At 35.2% G+C, this 20203-nt stretch overlaps 1 protein-coding gene across 1 annotated transcript in view; it reads right to left on the bottom strand.

Moving 5' to 3' along the window:
* Nucleotides 1-19483, bottom strand: part of LOC144957039 (uncharacterized) — a 79342-nt gene extending 59859 nt beyond the window's left edge. The window contains exons 1-2 of the mRNA XM_078887976.1: nucleotides 19064-19483; nucleotides 10234-10862 (exon numbers count right to left, since the gene is read on the bottom strand). Of these exons, the coding sequence (XP_078744102.1) occupies nucleotides 10234-10638 (405 nt within the window). The 5' untranslated portion in view covers nucleotides 10639-10862; nucleotides 19064-19483. The remainder of the gene's footprint in view (nucleotides 1-10233; nucleotides 10863-19063) is intronic.
* Between the last annotated feature and the right edge of the window lie 720 nt (nucleotides 19484-20203).

Genomic DNA, 20203 nt, shown 5'->3' with positions numbered 1-20203 from the left:
GTTTTGTGTGTTGGTCCGTTATATTTCCGGATGGAAATGTTATGAGCTTCTTAGCCAAGCGCATACTATCTATAGATAGAATGCGCTTGGCCAAGGAGTTCACAACATTGCCATCCGGAAGTATAACGGACCAACACACAAACTCTGTGTAACCATGAACTTTTATAGTCTGGTTAATACAGTTTAGTGAGAACAACTCACAAACGCGGATGGCAAAAACAATAACAAAGGCCTGAGTGACGTCATCCGCATACTATCTATAGATAGCTTGGTCAATAAGCTCACAACATTGGCATCCCGAAATATAACGGACCAACACACAAAACTATGTGTAACCTTGAACGTTTATAGTCTGATTAATACAGTTTAGTGAGAATTACTTATATAAACGCGGATGGCAAAAAAAAAAAAAAACAATAACAAAGACCCGATTGACGTCAACTTCATACTAGATATCTATATATCGTAATGAGCAATGAAACACGAGTAAAAATAAACATACCCAAAACATTCTCACCCAACACACAACCTTGAAGATACGGACGGGGTTAGATAAAAAAAAAATAATTAAAAAATTGAGCTTTTATTTAGTGCAATATCCACTTAACGTGCTCAAACCGCTTTACAAGGGGTCCCTGGTCAACAGCAACATTTAACATGTAGTACGAGACATGACGCCTGTTCGGCGATATTACAATTTTTCGGACAAAGACAACGCTGTTAACGGCCAGGTACTCATTTTACACCTGAGTACGGTGAGAGAATGTGCGTAAAGAGTCTTTTCCAAGGACAACTATGCGTCGAGCGAGGCTAGAACCCAAGACCTTCCGATCCGAAAGCGAGTGTCATACCACTAGACAACATAGCCGCACACGATCTCTCACGTTACAAACCAAAAGACTATCAGATGACCAATAAGAATTTTATGAATGACAACCATCTTCTCTACCTACCGACCCCCCCCCCCCCCCCCACCCCCAATCACACATACCAACACACAAACACACATAGAAGCACACAAGCACGCGTATACACAAATATAAAAGTGTGCGCGCGACTCCTTTGAGAAAAGTGATTGATGGCTTGATTGATTGATTGGGTGATTTAAAGTGGACGTAACCTCACAGTTCATGCTTGATTGAACACAAGCACCACACTTACAACAGGTAGATAATATGGACACAGAGAAGATGTAACACAGCTTTTTGTAATAATTCCCACCTGGGCACAGTAGGAAGAAGAAGAAGAAGAAGAAGAAGAAAAAACAAACAGAAAAGAAAAAAAAAAAAGATTGACCCCTTGCTGACCCACTGACCCACAAGTCGGACATCGTCAATTGTGTATTGTTACCCCCCCCCCCCCCCACACATACACACACAAAAGATAATTTTGTCCCGTTATGTAAGACATCGATCGATACAGTCGAATTAACCCACCCAATACCCCCCCCCCCCCCCCCCCCCCCCTCATCCGGGGAGTCGAAGGCTCAGAAAGTAGAGCATATTGGATTTGCACGCAAACGGTACTAGATCGCTCCCGGGGGAAGCAAAGACCGTACCTCTCAGCTTCGCTGCTGCCCAATTATGGTCAACGGCTGTGCACGGTGCACAAACACACACAAACACACACACACACACACACACACAATATATATATTATATATATATATATATATATATTATATATATATATATATATATGCATAATTAATGTTAATGAGTTAATACTTATGTTAAGCGTGTCGTATGCATAACAGACAGTACATAATATACAACAATTAATCTGAACAGGTAGTAAAGGGATGGGCGGTTGACCTAATGACCTACAATCCGACAGGGCGGGTGGCTTGTATGCAAGATTTATTGTCGACAATGTCTGAAATCAAAGACGTCGCTCTACAAATATCAATGATCATCTTAATAATAATAATAATAATAATAATAATAATAATAATAATAATAATAATAATAATAATAATAATAATAATAATGATAATGATAATGATAATGATAATAATAATAATAATAATAATAATAATAATAATAATAATAATAATAATAATAATATAATGATAATGATAATGATAAATAATAATAATAATATAATAATAATAATAATAATAATAATAATAATAATAATAATAATAATAATAATAATAATAATATATAGTAATAATAATATATAATAATAATAATAATAATAATAATAATAATAATAATAATAATAATAATAATAATAATAATAATAATAATAATAATAATAATAATAATAATAATAATAATAATAATAATAATAATAATAATAATAATAATAATAATAATAATAATATAATATAATAATAATAATAATAATATAATAATAATAATAATAATAATAATATAATAATAATATAATAATAATAATAATAATAATAATAATAATAATAATAATAATAATAATAATAATAATATTTAAAAAAACCAACAGTTCTTAATAATATGAAACGCTTGACTTGTTTCACATAATAAGTTGTAAGTTCAAAGGTTTATTTTTAGACAACTGCCAATAGTATTATAACTCGTACATTAACGGAGACTTTCCAATTCACAAATCATAACAAATATTAAACCAAAGCAAACGAAAATAAAAATAAAAATGAATAAATAACGTTGGGAATCACGATAGCTCAGTTGCTAGAGCACTCGCTTCATACTCAAAAGGACCCTAAGGTTTGCTGGGCCGTGGTTGATGGGTAGAATGCCCAGTTTTTTACAAATTAATTAGAAAAATAAGAGAAATGTAGTTGTGATGAGTGAGTATTGATACGAGCCAGGTTGGGCAAACCCTGAAATAACAAACAAACGTCAAAGTCAAAGGATATGAGGGTATCGATTACATAATAAGGGTTGATATTCCGGCAACAGGTGCCGCGCCGATGTTAATTTTGGAATCTAATTCGAATTACTCAGTTGTGTTGCCCGAATGAAATGCAACCAAACTAATTATTTGCAATTCGCATCCCCATCGAGACTCGAGCGAAGCCAATCCACTACCTGAGGTAAGATCGTATGGCTTAAGTCTTCCTATTTCGGTAGGACCGTAGTTTAGGTAGTGTTTTTATTTGACTTGTTTTGTCTTTAAATTTAGTGCATTCTGACACCATGGATGAGAAAAAGTTTATTTATTAATCATTATTACAATATACCCGACAGACGGAACGGGCCACACATTGCCATTACAGGCCAAATCTGTCTCTTTCACTATTAAAGTCCTGGCCACACCACAGTTATAGTATAGATAGAATGAAGTTGACGTCACTCAGGTCTTTATTATTGTTTTTTTTTTTTTAATTTATTTATTTATTTGGTGGGGGGGGGGGGGGGTTCCTTCCGCGTATATGAGTAATTCTCACTAAACTGCATTAACCAGACTATAAACGTTCATGGTTACCCACAGTACTGTGTGTTGGTCCGTTATACTTCCGGATGGCAATGTTGTGAGCTTCTTGGCCAAGCGAATACTATCTATAAAAACCCACCGGTAAAAGTGACTATATATTGTAACCGTAACGTAACACAGAGTCGACTCTATAACATTTGTAATGTTTGTTTATCCCCTGCAGGGGGGAGTGTATTAGAATGTACTGAATTGGTAACTGAAGGTGAGGTTCAAAGTGTGTGCATGTGTGTGTGTGAGAGAGAGAGAGAGAGAGAGAGAGAGAGAGAGAGAGAGAGAGAGAGAGAGAGGGGGGGGGGGGGGGGGGGGGGCAAGAATCGGTCAAAGCACAGTTAACTTCAGCAATACATGCCTATTATACGAAACAATCAGCTCCACAGACACTTGAGGGGGGAGGGTGTGGGGGGGGGGGGGGAGATAACAAGTATCGGTCATAGAGATCACTGAATGAATGAACAAATAGCTGCTGATGTTAATGGACCGTATCTAGGTACGTATGTGTAAAGATCGTAAAGTGATTATAATAGTGCTGGGTTGTTGGGGGGGGGGGGGGGGGGAGAGAGAGAGAGAGAGAGAGAGAAGAGAGAGAGAGAGAGAGAGAGAGAGAGAGAGAGAGAGACGGGGCTTTAAACTGTTGTTATGTAAAGAATGTGGTCAGGCTGGCCTGTTTTCAGTTCTTTCATTGACAGAGTGAGAAAGGGAGAGAGGACTGAATGTTAAAGACCGTGCTGATTGCGTCATTTATCTTGCCGTGACCGATCTGTAATTTTATCAGGAAGGGAGAGGGGGGGGGGGGGGAGAGGAGGAGGAAGAGGAGGAGGGGGCTGATTAGTTATTGAGTCAATGCGTTTGGTATGCGATTCGGTCAACTTGTCAAATAAATATTATCACATTCTTCACATACATAATAAATTACTTACTATGCTTACTTAGCGAATGGAAATTTTATGGTGAACAAAACCACACAGAGGGGCTTGGGTGGGTGGGTGGGGGGGGGGGGGGCTTCTAATGATTTCATGATTATATAAATCTTTTGTAAATAAAGCAAATAGAACAGTGAAAAAAAAATCATTATCGTCATCTCGTAATTCATGTTGATTCATAAAATGTGAATTATTTGAGTTGTACCAAGGACTTCTCTTTTTTTAATTTTTTTTTTTTAATATATTTTTTGTCTCACGATTTAATTAATTATTAATTATAATTCAACCTATTAAACAATTAATCTATTAACTAAATCATTAGATTATTATTATTACTATTATTAATATTATTATTATTATTATTATTATTATTATTATTATTATTATTATTATTATTATTATATTATTATTATTATTATTATTATTATTATTTATTATTATTATTATTATTATTATTATTATTATTATTACTATTTTTACTATCATCATCATTATTATTATCACTGTTTGCCGTTTCATTATTGATTTTACTTAATTAATTTGTTGATTGGAAATATTATATAAATTCCTATATGAGTTATATTGGCAGTTAATTGTCTAAAAATAAACTTTTGAAACATCTAAAAGCGAAGAGATGAGATGAGAGATTGGGTTGACTGGACGATATTCTGGATTGGTGGTCAAGTTTCAAAGGGCAGTAAAATAACAAACAAACAAAAAACAAAAAACAAATTCTCTTTGACACGAATATATACATCAAAATAAAATTTATGCTTAGATAGCCCACATCACCATAAAATTCCCTGTCATTAATTATATGATCAGTCATACATTACGCATATTTAATAAGTAATATTCCTTACATCTACAACCAAAATAAAAAATAATACTAATAATAAATAAATAAATCTAAATTTATAATGAATGTATCGATTATTTTTTGTTTTAATAACTGAATAAACTTAACAGTAACAGACATGACAACTCAACATATTTTTACTTCTTTTGACAACCCACAGGTCCGATTGCAGGGGGTCCGGCAGTCCTGTACCATGTGGTGGGTGGAACATCGGATTGAAATAGTAATCGATTTCGAACAGTAAAAATGGACAACATGGACAGTCCTGTATCATGTGGTAGGTAGAACATCGGATTGAAATAGTAATCGATTTCGAACAGTAAAAATGGACAACATGGACAGTCCTGTATCATGTGGTAGGTAGAACATCGGATTGAAATAGTAATCGATTTCGAACAGTAAAAATGGACAACATGGACAGTCCTGTATCATGTGGTCGGTGGAACATCGGATTGAAATAGTAATCGATTTCGAACAGTAAAAATGGACAACATGGACAGTCCTGTATCATGTGGTCGGTGGAACATCGGATTGAAATAGTAATCGATTTCGAACAGTAAAAATGGATAACATGGACAGTCCTGTATCATGTGGTGGGTGGAACATCAGATTGAAATAGTAATCGATTTCGAACAGTAAAAATGGATAACATGGACAGTCCTGTATCATGTGGTCGGTGGAACATCGGATTGAAATAGTAATCGATTTCGAACAGTAAAAATGGATAACATGGACAGTCCTGTATCATGTGGTGGGTAGAACATCGGATTGAAATAGTAATCGATTTCGAACAGCAACGATTGTCAACATGGATGGTTCATAATTTATACGGAAGAATCAATTTTCAGTTCTCGATGCACACACACGACAGAATTAACACATTTAGACGATGGGTCAAAAAAAAAAAAAAAAAAAAAAAAAAAAAAAAAAAAAAAAACATATATATATATATATATGTATATATATATATATATATATATATATATATATATATATATATATATATATATATATATATATATATATATATATATATAATGCATGATAAACAAAAGAGAAGTCGCGTCAAACTAATAATAGAAGAGGGCGTGATGCCGTTAGCTATTACTACGATATAATGTACTGTACAACACGACTACTACATGCCGACACAGTCCTCGATCCAGTCCGTGAATCACCATCGTCTCGATTCACAAGTGGCTTCTTTTTTTTACCAATCAAAGCACGGGATTTGTGGCACGCCTTTAAAAAATAAACAAACGCCTTTAAAAAACAAACAGACAAAAACAAAACAAAAAAACAAAACAAAAAAAATCTTGCGCTTTATTAAAATAGCGCAATATATTCATTGATCGTGCTCTAAGCGCTTTACAAGGGTTTTAAAAACGCCTAATTGGCAATCCTGCTCCTTTTATAATAAAAGGCCGCACATGTGAGTACAGTTGGGGGGGGGGGGGGGTCTTTTTTTTTGGGGGGGGGGGGAGTTGGTTGTAGTCTAGTTTGTTTGTGGTTTTTTTGGTGTTTTTTTTTTGTTGTTGTTGTTTTTTTTGTTTTTTTATTGTTTGTTTTTTTTTTTTATTGTTGTTTTGTTTTCCAATTTGGTCAGAAAACGTTGGCTTCAAATACCGATCGATTAAAATATCTCCAAATCTTATATTTTTTAAAAGTCTTAAAACCTGAGACTTCCTTTAAAACAAAAATTATTTCACTGAAGTCTCAGGTTCGTAACCTCAAGTAAGTTCCAAGCATCATCTGTTCAGTTTTCTTTTAGATTATTTTTTAAATATAATTTGGCCAGAAAATGTTCAACTCACATCGTCAATCGAGAAAGATCACCAGTTAAACAGTCTTAACCCTGTCCTTACCAACCATAGGAAAATCGTCACATTCGTTACGGTACAACCAACATCTTTCTTATTCAAATTTCTTTTGTGCTTCATAAAATTTAAAGAAAACGAACAGTGTGTTGTAGAGCATGTTTTACTAAAGAAATGATTTATCCACAAACCTTCCTGTTATTGTGTTTGAGTGATAATATATATATTTTTGTGTTAGGTGTCAACTGAATAACATTTTAACTTCGCAACAAACGCAGATGAAAACGAGAATAAGAATACTCAAATGTTATGTCCACTCAGCACTTCTCTACGGCTCAGAAACATGGACCTTGAACAAACAAATAGAGAAAAGAATTGAGGCCTTTGAAATGTGGACTTTCCGTCGCCTTGGAAAAATCAGTTGGAAAGAAAAGAAAACAAATCAAGAAGTCTGTGACATCCTTGATATCAGACCGACCCTAATGAAAGTAATAAAAACAAGAAAACTAAAGTATTTTGGACACCTAAGACGCCATCAAACTGTCAACAAGGACATTCTTGAGAGTAGAGTTGAGGGGAAAAGAGGAAGAGGCAGGCCAGCAAGAACTTGGATAGATGATGTGAGGACATGGACAGGATTGTCGGCAGCTGAATGCAGTCAGCAAGCCGTCAACAGGGAAGATTGGCGTGTCATTTCAAGTCGACCTCAACCCATGAGATGACACTGGAAGAAGTGTTAGGTGGGTGAAGTTTTGGGGAAAATCCTGAAAATGGCTGGTAAGTAAGGAGAGAGTTTAAACCCGACACTTCATTGGGAACGTCTTTTGAACATCGGGCGACGTGCACTTATCTTTCAGGTCTGATAACCCAATTCCTTATGGGCTCATTGTCGGAATGGAAATCTTAAAAAATTACGCAAAATATTGTCCAATACAACAATGTTAAACTAGGCCCGCCCATAAGTGGGTTTGGATGTCAGACCTGCAAATAATATGTACCCGTCGGCCTCGGGTTTGAATTTTCAAAACTGTTTTTTTTTTTTAGGCAAATCAAGGGTCTTCTTATTCGATCGATATTTGAAGTGAATGTTTTGTGGCCAAAATGAAGTTTTAATTAATAAATGTGCGGCTATAATATGGTCTAGTCGTATGACACTCGTTTTCGGATCGGAAGGTCCTGCGTTCGAGTCTCGCTCGCTCGGCGTATAGTTGAGTCCTTGGAAAAAGGCTCTTTACTCACATTCTCTCACCGTAGTACTCGTGTGTAAAATGAGTACCTGGCCGTTAACAGCGTTGTCTCTGTGCGAAAACTTTGTAATATCGCCTAACAGGCGTCATGCCCCGTCCTAAATGTCAAGTGTTGTTGTTGGCCAGCCAGAGGGATCCCTTGTGAAGCGCGTTGAGCATGTTTAGTGGATATTGCGCTATATAAAAGCTCAATATTTTATTAACTCACTCAACCCTAACACCGACTATATCCGTAGTTTACCCGGGGTTACTTTTACCCCATGCCTATATATTACATTTTTCTGAGACAAATTATAGAAGTAGTATCAAAGCTAATGTTTTATAGTTTTTGCCTGTTACTGGTAGTTGAATAAAACTATCTATGTACATGCTAATTTTTAATACATTTTCCCCCCCTAATTTTGAAAAGTAGCAAAACTCTCTAGGATTGAGTGAGTTAATTTTAAAAAATAAATAAAAATGTGTTTTGTCAAGAGTATACGCCTTGGATTCTTTTCCTGCTACGCGTGGGAGGCGTTGGGTGGAGTACCAAAAACACACGGGAAATGTCAAGTACAACGAAAACATTTTATACATAGCTGCTGCTTCTTTTTTATTTTATTTTTTTTTCAAGAACTTCCAACATTGGAGTCTGATGGATGGCTCAGTTGGTTAAGCACTCGTTTCATAAAAGAAGGGAGAAGTTCGGCAAAGTTACCAACCCCCCCCCCCCCCCCCCCCCCAACCGAAAAAAAAAAAAGAAAAAAACAACCAAAAGACCAAAAAAAAAAAACAAACAAAAAAACAAAAAAAAAAAACAAGAGAAATTAAAAATGCCAAGTACAACGAAACTATTTTACAAATATGTTTAGTTTCCATGAGCCCAAAAACACTGGGGATCCGGCAATGACTAAGGTGGTAGAGCGCTCACACAACGATCAAAAGGAGACGTATTTCTGCAGAGCTCGGTTGGAAGTGCGCTCGCCTTACAACCAAAGAGAGGCGTTGGGACACGCATACGCGAGAAATGCCAAGTACAATGAAAGCATTTTATACCGTGTATTCATTAATCTTCTTCTTTTTTTTTTTCAATAGCCACCCCCCCCCCCCCCCCCCCCCAACTCCGGCGTCACAATAGAATAAATGAGATTGACGCCAGTAAGATCATTTCATTGTGATTGTTCTCAGATCGCCAGTTGGGTCAGGAGATGATTATTTATTCTAATTTTGAATCTCTCTGCTAGATAATGAACCTTAAAGGTTACACATAGTGTACTTTTGTAAAGGCTACACATAATGTACTTTTGTGTGCTGGTACAATCCATTTTGCTGACGGAACTGGTGAAATAGTATTTTGCTGAAACGCACACCATCGATCGCTCAGTGGGTTGAGCGCTCGCCTCAAAAGCAAAGGGAAGAGAAGGACGGCGTACAAAATTCCAGAGAAATGTCACACATCTTCCCCCAAATAACCTATTGATAAGCAGTTAGGTAAAATATTGACAACATCCATCAGTTGGATATAAGGCACCACCAAACAAAACTATGTGCATTACTGAGCGCTTATAGCCTGATGATTGATATAATTTAGCGAGAACTAACCATTAAAGTGGCTGTCTAAAAAGAATAACAAAGAGTTGAATGACTTTAATTTGATTCCTTCTATTTATAAATATTTATAAATATTATCCATTGCCTCCACCTGCTATTATGTCGAAAAGAAGTGACTTTAAATTCAAAAAGATCTGAAATATGAAAGTTGAATTTTTAGCTCCTTTAGAATTTATAATCTTGTATCTTATTAAAACAAAGAATGTTGGCACAAGTCCTGTCAATAAATTTAATTTTCACCACCTAAAAAGTCCTCACACAATACCCTTTAGAGGCACTCAGTCACACAATATGTATATAGATGCCTGTTAATTAATTATGTTTATAGGGCTTGTCCTAACCATTGACTTATGGGTACTCACATGGATATCTGTCGGCGAGGTCGGGTAGTACATCCGAAAGAAAGCTCCGTGGTCTGAAAGATCACACATCAAATCCACACTACCCACTGTATAGGGGCCGTGGGGCGTGGGTAGATGGCGCCTGTTATGCCGGAAGGTGTCCTTACCACTTCCGGTGAAGAGGCCATCTTGAAAAATGAACTTATTATTATCCTTAGTCTTCACATTGTTGTTGTTGTTGCTGCTGCTGCTGCTGTTGATCGTACAAGAGTAGTCACTGTTTCCGTCACTACCGCTGTTGATGGTGCCGATGGAGGAAGTCTCGGAAGAATCCGTTCTGTCTCCGGTAACAGACGAAGCATTGTTGTTGTTATTATTGCTGTTGCTGCTGCTCCGGTCTAGGAATTGTGAAAGAGCGCAAAACATGGTGGCATGCCGACAACAGATCACGCTAATTGGCCACGATCCCCTTAAATAAAATTTAAAAAAAAAACAACTCTTGCTGCCCTAAAGGATGAGCGTCATATCATGTATAAAGAACAATGAGATAATGAAGACCAAATCTAAGCTTGCGATAGAAGTAGACACATAAGTTGGGTCGATGTTCACCAACAGTTGATAAATCTAAGTCCTTTCTTGTCTTGATCTGGCTGAAGAAAAAAGTTAAGATTACAAATAGTTATAATATCACAATAATATAAGAACGCAATGCAAAGTAAACGAAGCGCATATCAAATTAGGATAAAGAGCCACATTAACAAATTAGCAACATGAGACCCGTATCACATCATTATAAACTGGAGGGTCAGGGTGCTTAGGACGCGTTGGAGATACAGGAGTAACATGTTAAGGTCTATTCCGGAACGCGTACACAAGACAACATGTATATCTGTTTTTCTTTTCCCCCGTCTTGTTTCGCCAGATAATGTCACTTCATGAAAGCCACCGGTTAATATGACGTTCCGAAAAGTCTCAAGCCCCATTCTTGAAAAGAGTCACAGATCAGTAGTTAAAAAGACATATTATATAGTAGGCGACCAACCCAATGGATCGATATATCGAGTTCACGTTTTGGCTCCAAATTAAATAAAGTACATTATGACATACGAAGGCAATTTATGTTCTGTAAAGCATGGCCGCCGTAAAACCATAAATTGAAAGCGGCCAACTTTTCAAAGAGCTAAAACGGGACACCCTAACGCACAGAACCATCGTGACCCAAAAATGACAGTGTGTTCGAACTATTACAGAGCTTTTTTTTCTGTTCCTTATTTTAATTTGCTAGTAAAAAAGTATAATTCTGTGACAAGCATGAGTCATTTCCACAACATGTAAACAGTCCACTTTTATTTATCTTTAAAAAAAAATATATTTCTAGATCCTCACTCTCACCACGCCTTCCATCCCCATTTACAAGGACACAATAAATACACGACGTCCCATTCATCAAAACAATGCAGGCATTGTTGTCTAATGACCTTCAAATAAATACAAAACATCTCTTGCTCCTGGAAAGGAAAGAAAAATGCCATTTTATTTCTTTCTTTTATTATTTTTTTCCCCCTTTAATTTCGTCCAGAAAACGTTAACGTCACATATCGATAGAATAAAACTGAAAACAACGTAAAAATATATTAAATCTGACATTACTTTTGAAGTCTGAAGTTGCGTCAGGGGCCATTTTAATCCACATAAATCAATAATGACGTGAAAAGGCCCTTGCCAAAATTTAAACATTAAAATAAACAAAAATTTTTAATTCACTTGAGTCATTTGAATCCAGCGTTGAAAATATGAAGCATCTATTTTCACCTATCACTAAACACACACACACATATATATATATATATATATATATATATATATATATATTTTATATATATATATATATATATATATATATATATATATATATATATATATAAACAACCGCATTTTGTCAATTTCCCAACAAAGCACAAGAAAATATTCGTTACCTTCGGTGTCAATCTGTTATTAATGTCGGGATAAATTAATTGAAGAAAAGTGATTTCAAAGTAATGATATATTGGGTTATTTTGTTTGTTTATTTTTCATCTTCTTCTTCTTTATTTTAAAAGATTTGAGTTTTAAACCAAATTCTCCTCAAAGACCGTATTGATGATAATAATAATAGAACTCAAAAACTTTGAAAGTTAAGCCTAAAATTCTATTTCAAGCGTCAGGTGTCCCTCCACGCAACAGCGTTTTTAGACGAATGGTCAATATACATTCGGGCCTCGATTTCAAGCGATTGAATGAATATTTGTCGAGAGTAAATAAAATAAAGGCTGCCTGCTGGGAGCCCGGATGGAATGTTGATCAAGGATTGAATGAAGTCGACGACGCACAGCTATTTGTTATTGTTTCTAAACAGCGAATTTGATGAATAGTTCTCACTACATTCTCTCATCTTAAGGCTATAGATAGAATGCGCTTGGCCAAGGAGTTCACAACATTGCCATCCGGAAGTATAACGGACCAACACACAAACTCTGTGTAACCATGAACTTTTATAGTCTGGTTAATACAGTTTAGTGAGCACAACTCACAAACGCGGATGACAAAAAACAATAACAAAGACCCGAGTGATGTCATCTTCTAACTATATATAGTATGCGCTAAAACAGACCAACACACAAAACTATGTGTAACCTTAAACGTTTAGACCGGTATCGCACTACAACTTTTGAGTTGATCAACTAAAAAATTGAGCTGAAAGGATTGAATGTGACCAATGAAAATAAGAAGACTCCTGCACTACTTCAACTCAATTTTCTAATCGTGAAATTTTGTGCCGAGGAACAAACTGGCTTCAACTCAACTGTTGGTCAATACTTTTGTGCTAGTGAGAAATAGAGGAAGACATCGCACCACAACAAGATAGTTAAGTTGACACGAGTCGATTACACACTATTCCGTGTATAAACATAATAAAGAGGTCTGATTTTTTACTGTTCCGTGTAGTACATACAGAGAGGTCTATAGATAGTATGCAGATGACGTCACTCAGGCCTTTGTTTTTGTTTTTGCCATCCACGTTTGTGAGTTGTTCTCACTAAACTGTATTAACCAGACTATAAAAGTACATGGTTACACAGAGTTTGTGTGTTGGTCCGTTATATTCCGGATGGCAATGTTATGAGCTTCTTAGCCAAGCGCATACTATCTATAGATAGTTCGAAGATGACGTCACTCAGGTCTATGTTATTGTTTTTTGCCATCCGCGTTTATGAGTAATGCTCACTGAACTGTGTTAACCTGACGATAAACGTTCATGGATACGCACAGTTTTGTGTGTTGGTCCGTTATACTTCCGGATGGCAATGTTGTGAGCTTCTAAGCCAAGCGCATACTATCTATATTTTTTAAAGCGAGGGACAATGTGGATGTCGATGCAAACAAGACGGAAAAACTGATTTCATTGATTGAGAGCAAACCTTTTCTCTCTGGGGTGATATACACTACCTGAAACTTGTTCCCTGGAAAGTACTCAGAGGTCCCACTGATTGCAGTTGAAAGACTCATTGTATGATATGCAAAAAACTTTTTTGGGTAATCTCGAAGATCCTGGGAAAGGGTTTTAAATTTCCCTTTAGGTAATCTCTGACTAAGAATTGAATGAACCCTAAACTTCTTTGGTTTTTACTTTTTCCGAATGGAAAATGTCGAAGCACAAACACAGGCAACCTCTGACACATCCATTATTGTAATGATCGAAACAAGGCCCTACAATGACGCAACAGGTAAAAAATCGACCAACTATTTAGTTGTGGTGAGGTAAGACATATTGTACCTCAACTCGACAACACGATTTCAATTTTTTAGTAGATCAACTAAAAGTTGTGGTGCGGTACCGGCCTTATAGTCTTGTTAATACAGTTTAGTGAGAATTACTCATAAACGCGGATGGCAAAAAAAACCGATAACAAAGACATGAGTGACGTCAACTTCATTCTATCTATAAACGTTTTTTTCTCGGGTGTTTATTTATAGTAACTTTAGTAACAATAGTGGATAATATCAATGATTGTATTACAATTTATTTTTTATCTTAAACAATAGTGTAACACTATCAGAAGTAGACAACAATCTGTTCCAAGCCTATGAGTCACTCGCCATATGTGGGTCTATTCGGGTCATGTAATAACTATAAGGACATAGAAGAGAAGCAATTAATTGGATTGGCACAACTTTAACATGACAACTAGATACTATCTTGACTCAATGAAGAATTTATTATTGTATAGGTTGCGAGAAAAGATGAAAAAAAAAAAAACTCCAAAAAAAACCCCAACAAAACTGGAAAAAGTATGATGCTGTTTCAATACCGAGAAGAAATCAGACATATTCGAACATTCCCAAGTAACACAAACTAGAACTTAACGTTATTATATTATGGACACGCCGAGTTTTAATTAAAAATCCGCTATTGGATAAGAAAAGAAACTAGATAGGCCGGTTATACCAAAGTCATATGAAAATCACGAGAAAGAAAAGTTTCAAAATGTCCGTTCTGTTTCTATTTTTAGCAGTGTGATGTGACTTGCGTAGGAAGTTGTCGCCCCGTCTTGTTGAAAAAACAAATGACCGATGGAGATAGAAGAGACAGGAATACGTTTTTCTCCTTATGAGATTATACAATGTTCATTGCAAAGCAGCAATTATATTTGATTTATTTCATTTAGTCATGATGACTTGAATCCGCTGGACTACAGTACTTGGTCAATGATGTCCAATATGGTTTATATTATTAGAGTCGTACAATTTATTTCCCCACAGAAGCAGAGTATCTAATAAGAGTCAATTCAAAATAGGGAATTCGAATCACTATTAAAGAAAATAAATTGAAGGGAAAACAAATTTGTTACAGCAAAATTTGAGACATATCTATGAGTACGTCCAGAATCTTCGATACGGCAAATATTTATGCGATGCGCTAATTAAAACAACTGGAATCGACAGTTTAAAACAAATTCTCTTTTAAAATTGACATAACAATGTGAAATTGAATTTAAGCTTCAGTTTAATTACGAAAACAAATACAATGGACGTTTCGGGTTTCCCCTTTATCAACAAACAGGATGAATGAAACACTACAGATGAATGAGATAATGTGGTAGCAGCAACATTTACATTTTAAAATTGAGTACATGCCGTTGGTACATATTTCAATAAATGGGTCTATTTGCGGCAAAAAAATCAGATTTGCATCTTCAATAATCTGACGGCAACACTGCCGTTTTATTAAAGAACACAGTATGCGCTATTTGGTTAACATTGCATATACTTGCAGAACGGCTTCAAAACGTTACAGTTTTTTTTTCGCACCTGGTAAAAAAAAAGGCGTTTGGTGAACATCGCCTTGTATGAATCTATTTATAGCACTCGTCTTCGAACACATAGGTTCCTGTTCAAGTCCCGCTCTGGGCCGTGCAAAGTTGAGTCCTTTAAAAATGATGTTCTTTATTCACATTTTCTCAATATGCTCCAGTTTTAAAATGCGTTGTTTCTGTTGGAAAACAAATTGTAATACTGTCCCACATTATTAGTGGACATTGCACTATACAAAAGCTCACTTTTTTCTAGCACTGCAGTTGATAACTATTCTTCGTCTTCTGATTATTTATCTTGTGCTTGCCGTTTATAATTTCCCTTCTATCGCCATTTGCCTCCCAATAAGAATAGGAAGAAATGGTTGGTACTCGAGACCGGAGATAGGAAAGCCCCTCCTCCCTATTCTGTGCTCATGACCGACCGCATGGACTACATACAATTCATCAAGTCTCCCCTTGATTTCAAAGGCTTAGTATTCTTAAGCCGTTATAGATATTTACAGCTGGTTTTCACCATCTTCTAGGGAAAAGCCATACATTTGTGCCCATTCGACATAGACCTCACATTACATATCACCAGATTTACCAAAATCAACGTGAAAAAAGACCTCATTTTTCTCTCCTTCTATTTCGGAAGAGCAACACTGCAACAAAAATCTATTTATTAGTTCCATAGAATACGTACCGATGGACTTGAGAAAGCAATAAGAAACGCATTAAGCATGGTAAAACTATATGTATTGTCTATAATAGACAACCCATATAGTTTGGCCATAATAATATAATATAATATAATAATAATTATATACATGACTCAAATTAAGGTCTTTAGCTGAAAATGTCATTCACTGTGGATTATTGTTGTTACATATACAAAGTTTCACTGTTAATTAGTATTATTACTACTATTATCATCATCATTATTATTATTATTATTATTATTATTATTATTATTATTATTATTATTATTATTATTATTATTATTATTATTAATTATTATTATCATTATTATTATTATTAATGATGGAACGAATCACAAAACGGTTTTAACTATTTCAATGTGAAGTATCTTCTCTCCATCATCATCTCATTATAATATATTCTAAATTCATTCTAATTAGACTCCCCCCCCACCCCCCCCCCACCCCCCCCCTTTACACGGTTCTGATAACTGAACGCAATATGGGCATGCTTTAATGTTGCTGAAATGGACAATATTTTGTGTTGGTTTGAGAATGAGCTAGATTTAATATTGTAGTAATTGGCAATAATCCTGGTTTTAGAATATTCCCATCACAACAATGAGCATAAAACAATAAATTTGAGTTATTAGGCCTTCAAATATACCCTGATTCCTTTCCCATGACCTGTTTAAGTCAGTTTCAAGTGAAATCAGATTGGCAGATGTACCTGATATGTTGCAGTAGCAGCCTCTAACGATCTCACACTAGAATATGGACAGGTGGAAAGCCCTCACTGATGAATCACGGCCTCTGCCATGTCAGATAGGTTCTCTCTCTCTCTCTCTCTCTCTCTCTCTCTCTCTCTCTCTCTCTCTCTCTCTCTCTCTCTCTCTCTCTCTCTCTCTCTCTCTCTGTGGCATATCACTTGGACGTAGCCTCCCAAACAGTCCTTCGGAAGAAGTCTCTGTCTTGTGCCCATCTGCCACATTCCGTCACGCCGTTGTTGAGCCATTCCTGTATATCCTGTTGCCATCTTCTTTGTGGTCTTCCTCTGCCTCTTTTGCCCTCCGTCATGCCCTCCAGTACATCTCTCAGATAGGACCATAACCTTAATCTACAACCGCCCAACGGTTCGTCTGGCTGGTACAGAAGCCTGGTGAATTCTCTCTCAGTTTCGAGAAGACTAAATCACTGCCTCCACGAAGGATCAAATTTCCAAAATCGGGGAAGTTAAGTGCAAAGGTTGCTGGGATCTGTTTCCGCTCCTGTATCTGAGAGAGATTACCCTGCATTATACTCTCTCTATCCTGTACCAATTAATGGTACGACAAGCATTGCCGCCATTTCATTATTCAGTGTGTTGTTGCCAACGTGTCCAAAGCTATGCAGAGACTTGCATCAACCTTCTCAACATTCTTGCTTCTACACCACACTAAAGCACAATACTCCACCCATAGCACAGTGCCAGGGAGTAAGTCCTAGTTCCTGCCAAATTCCTCACAAGATTGTTGCATTTCTCTATCTTCCATACATACAACACTGACCTTTGAGATGTGTTTGCCCTGGATGGACCCAATAGGAGAGGCTGCAGTCCAATGTAACCCCCCCCCCCCCCCCAGGTAATTTTGATATGTGATATGATACAGGGAGAACCGAACCTGGTCCCCCAACTTTGACTTTCAGTTTCTGTGTGTTGGCTACTACAGCCACAACTACAGCGGTGAACTAATTAATACCTGATAACTTACAGAAAAACAAAAACAAAAAAACAATTATATTTATAAAACTTGTTATATTACTGATATTTAAATATATATAAAGACTAATAAATATTTTATAATTATAACAATGACACGAAACAAATGTAATAATAAAATATAATATTTAATAATTAAAATAAAAATAATAATAATAATATTATAATAAGTGAAAATAGTTATGATAATAAAAGTAATAATAATAATAATAATAATAATAATAATAATAATATAAATAAATACATGCTCAATAACAATACCTACTCTTCAGAAATTTCAAAACGCACAGATTTCATTCTATTATTACTATTGTCATTATTATTATCACTATTAGCATTGGCATTATTGTTATTATCATTTTTATTTATTACTTTTATTATCATAACTATTTTCACTTATTATCAATTTCATTATTACTTTTGTTTTATTTTAATCATCAAAATCATTAGTATTACTATTACTTACAGTTATCAGCGTCGTAATCATTGTCATAATTAAAATTATTATTATACTAATTGTTTTCAATACTATTATTTTAATTATTGCTATTATTATCATTATCATCACCATCATCATCATCATTATATTATCATCATTATTATTATTATTAGTATTTTATATTATTATTATTATTATAACTTTCTTTTATTATTATTATTATTATAACTTTCTTTTATTATTATTATTATTATTATTATTATTATAACTTTCTTTTATTATTATTATTATTATTATTATTATTATTATTATTATTATTATTATTATTATTATTATTATTATTATAACTTATCTATTATTATTATTACTATTATTATTAACTATTATTGTTTAAAGATATTGAGAAAAATAAAAACAAAAACATCAAAATAGCATCAGTGAGACCTGTCTATAGATCCCATTCATAGATTCATAGAGTAACTAAATCTAGGACTAGTGCTGTGCCTGTGAATTACAACATTCACATACCTGTGAGTCAAGTACTAAGTTACTGTGGGCCGTGGATTACGATAAAAGTCAATTTTTTACAATAAATATAGAAGTAGAGGGCCATGCTTACTTGTGTTTTAGAAGCCAGTTATCCTCTTGGATTTGGATGGACTATCTAGTAGAGACGAACAGAACACACCGGTGCGCGAAAATCAGAGCACGTAATCTCATCTCAATCTCAACTGATTTCAAACCCAAGTGCTTAATCCATGTCTCCTAATCGAAAGAGTGTGAGCCGTGAATCATTGCAACACTCTCCGATGTTTGTTTGAACGAACGAACTTAGAACAAATTCACAACAATCTACTCAAATCTAAGTTAGGTTACCGTGTCTTTTCCAAACATTAGATTTTAGTAATAATAATAAGCAACACACTCGGACATACTGCACTTTACGCCGACTGATCTTCTTACGCCGACGCCGGACACGATTTCTCTGTTGCTAGCGAAGACCAGTCGACGGTGTGTGTGTTTGTAATGTGTGGCGTGTGACCGACCAGGTATACCAGATATTATTATTTTTGCTTTTTTTTTTTTTTTTTTTTTTAAATTTTAACGTAAAAATCGTACGGAAGAAGAAAAATACTTTTCAATCAACCTTAGCATCATTTTTAAAACTCTTAGCTGACAAGGTTCAATGTCACTTTTTCTTGACATAATATTTCACCATTTTGATAAAGAGAGCATGTAGCTATGTTATTGCGGCCAAATGAATATTGGAAGAAATTATGAGTTGAACGAGGGCGAAATATACTTATAGATAGTATGCGCTTGGCTAAGAAGCTCATAACATTGCCATCCGGAAGTATAACGTACCAACACACAAAACTGTGTGTATCCAAGAACGTTTATAGTTAGGTTAATACAGTTCAGTGAGCATTACTCACAAACGCAGATGGCAAAAAACAATAACAAAGACCTGAGTGACGTCATCTTCGAACTATCTATACCTGTTAACATAGTTGTAGTAGTCATGGACAATATTTTGCGTACTTTTTAAAAGATGTCCATAACAACAATGAGCCCATTATGAATTGCAGACCTGCAAATAAGTAAACGTCGGTTGAGGGAACTTTCAAAGTATTTAAGATAAAATTAATTTTCTCATCCAACTTCCCGGCTCTCCAGCGTTGGTATATTAATGTTTTAATTTTAATGACATGTGTTTCAATTTTCCTTTTGTATATGTGACAAGTCGGGTCAACTAGCT

This window comes from Berghia stephanieae, chromosome 11 (assembly GCF_034508935.2).
Source record: "Berghia stephanieae isolate SIO BIC M18660-M18661 chromosome 11, UCSD_Bste_1.3, whole genome shotgun sequence".
NCBI classification, from domain to species: Eukaryota; Metazoa; Mollusca; class Gastropoda; order Nudibranchia; family Aeolidiidae; genus Berghia; species Berghia stephanieae.
The sequence above is the reverse complement of the archived record's forward strand: the minus strand, read 5'-3'. Positions and strand labels throughout refer to the sequence as shown.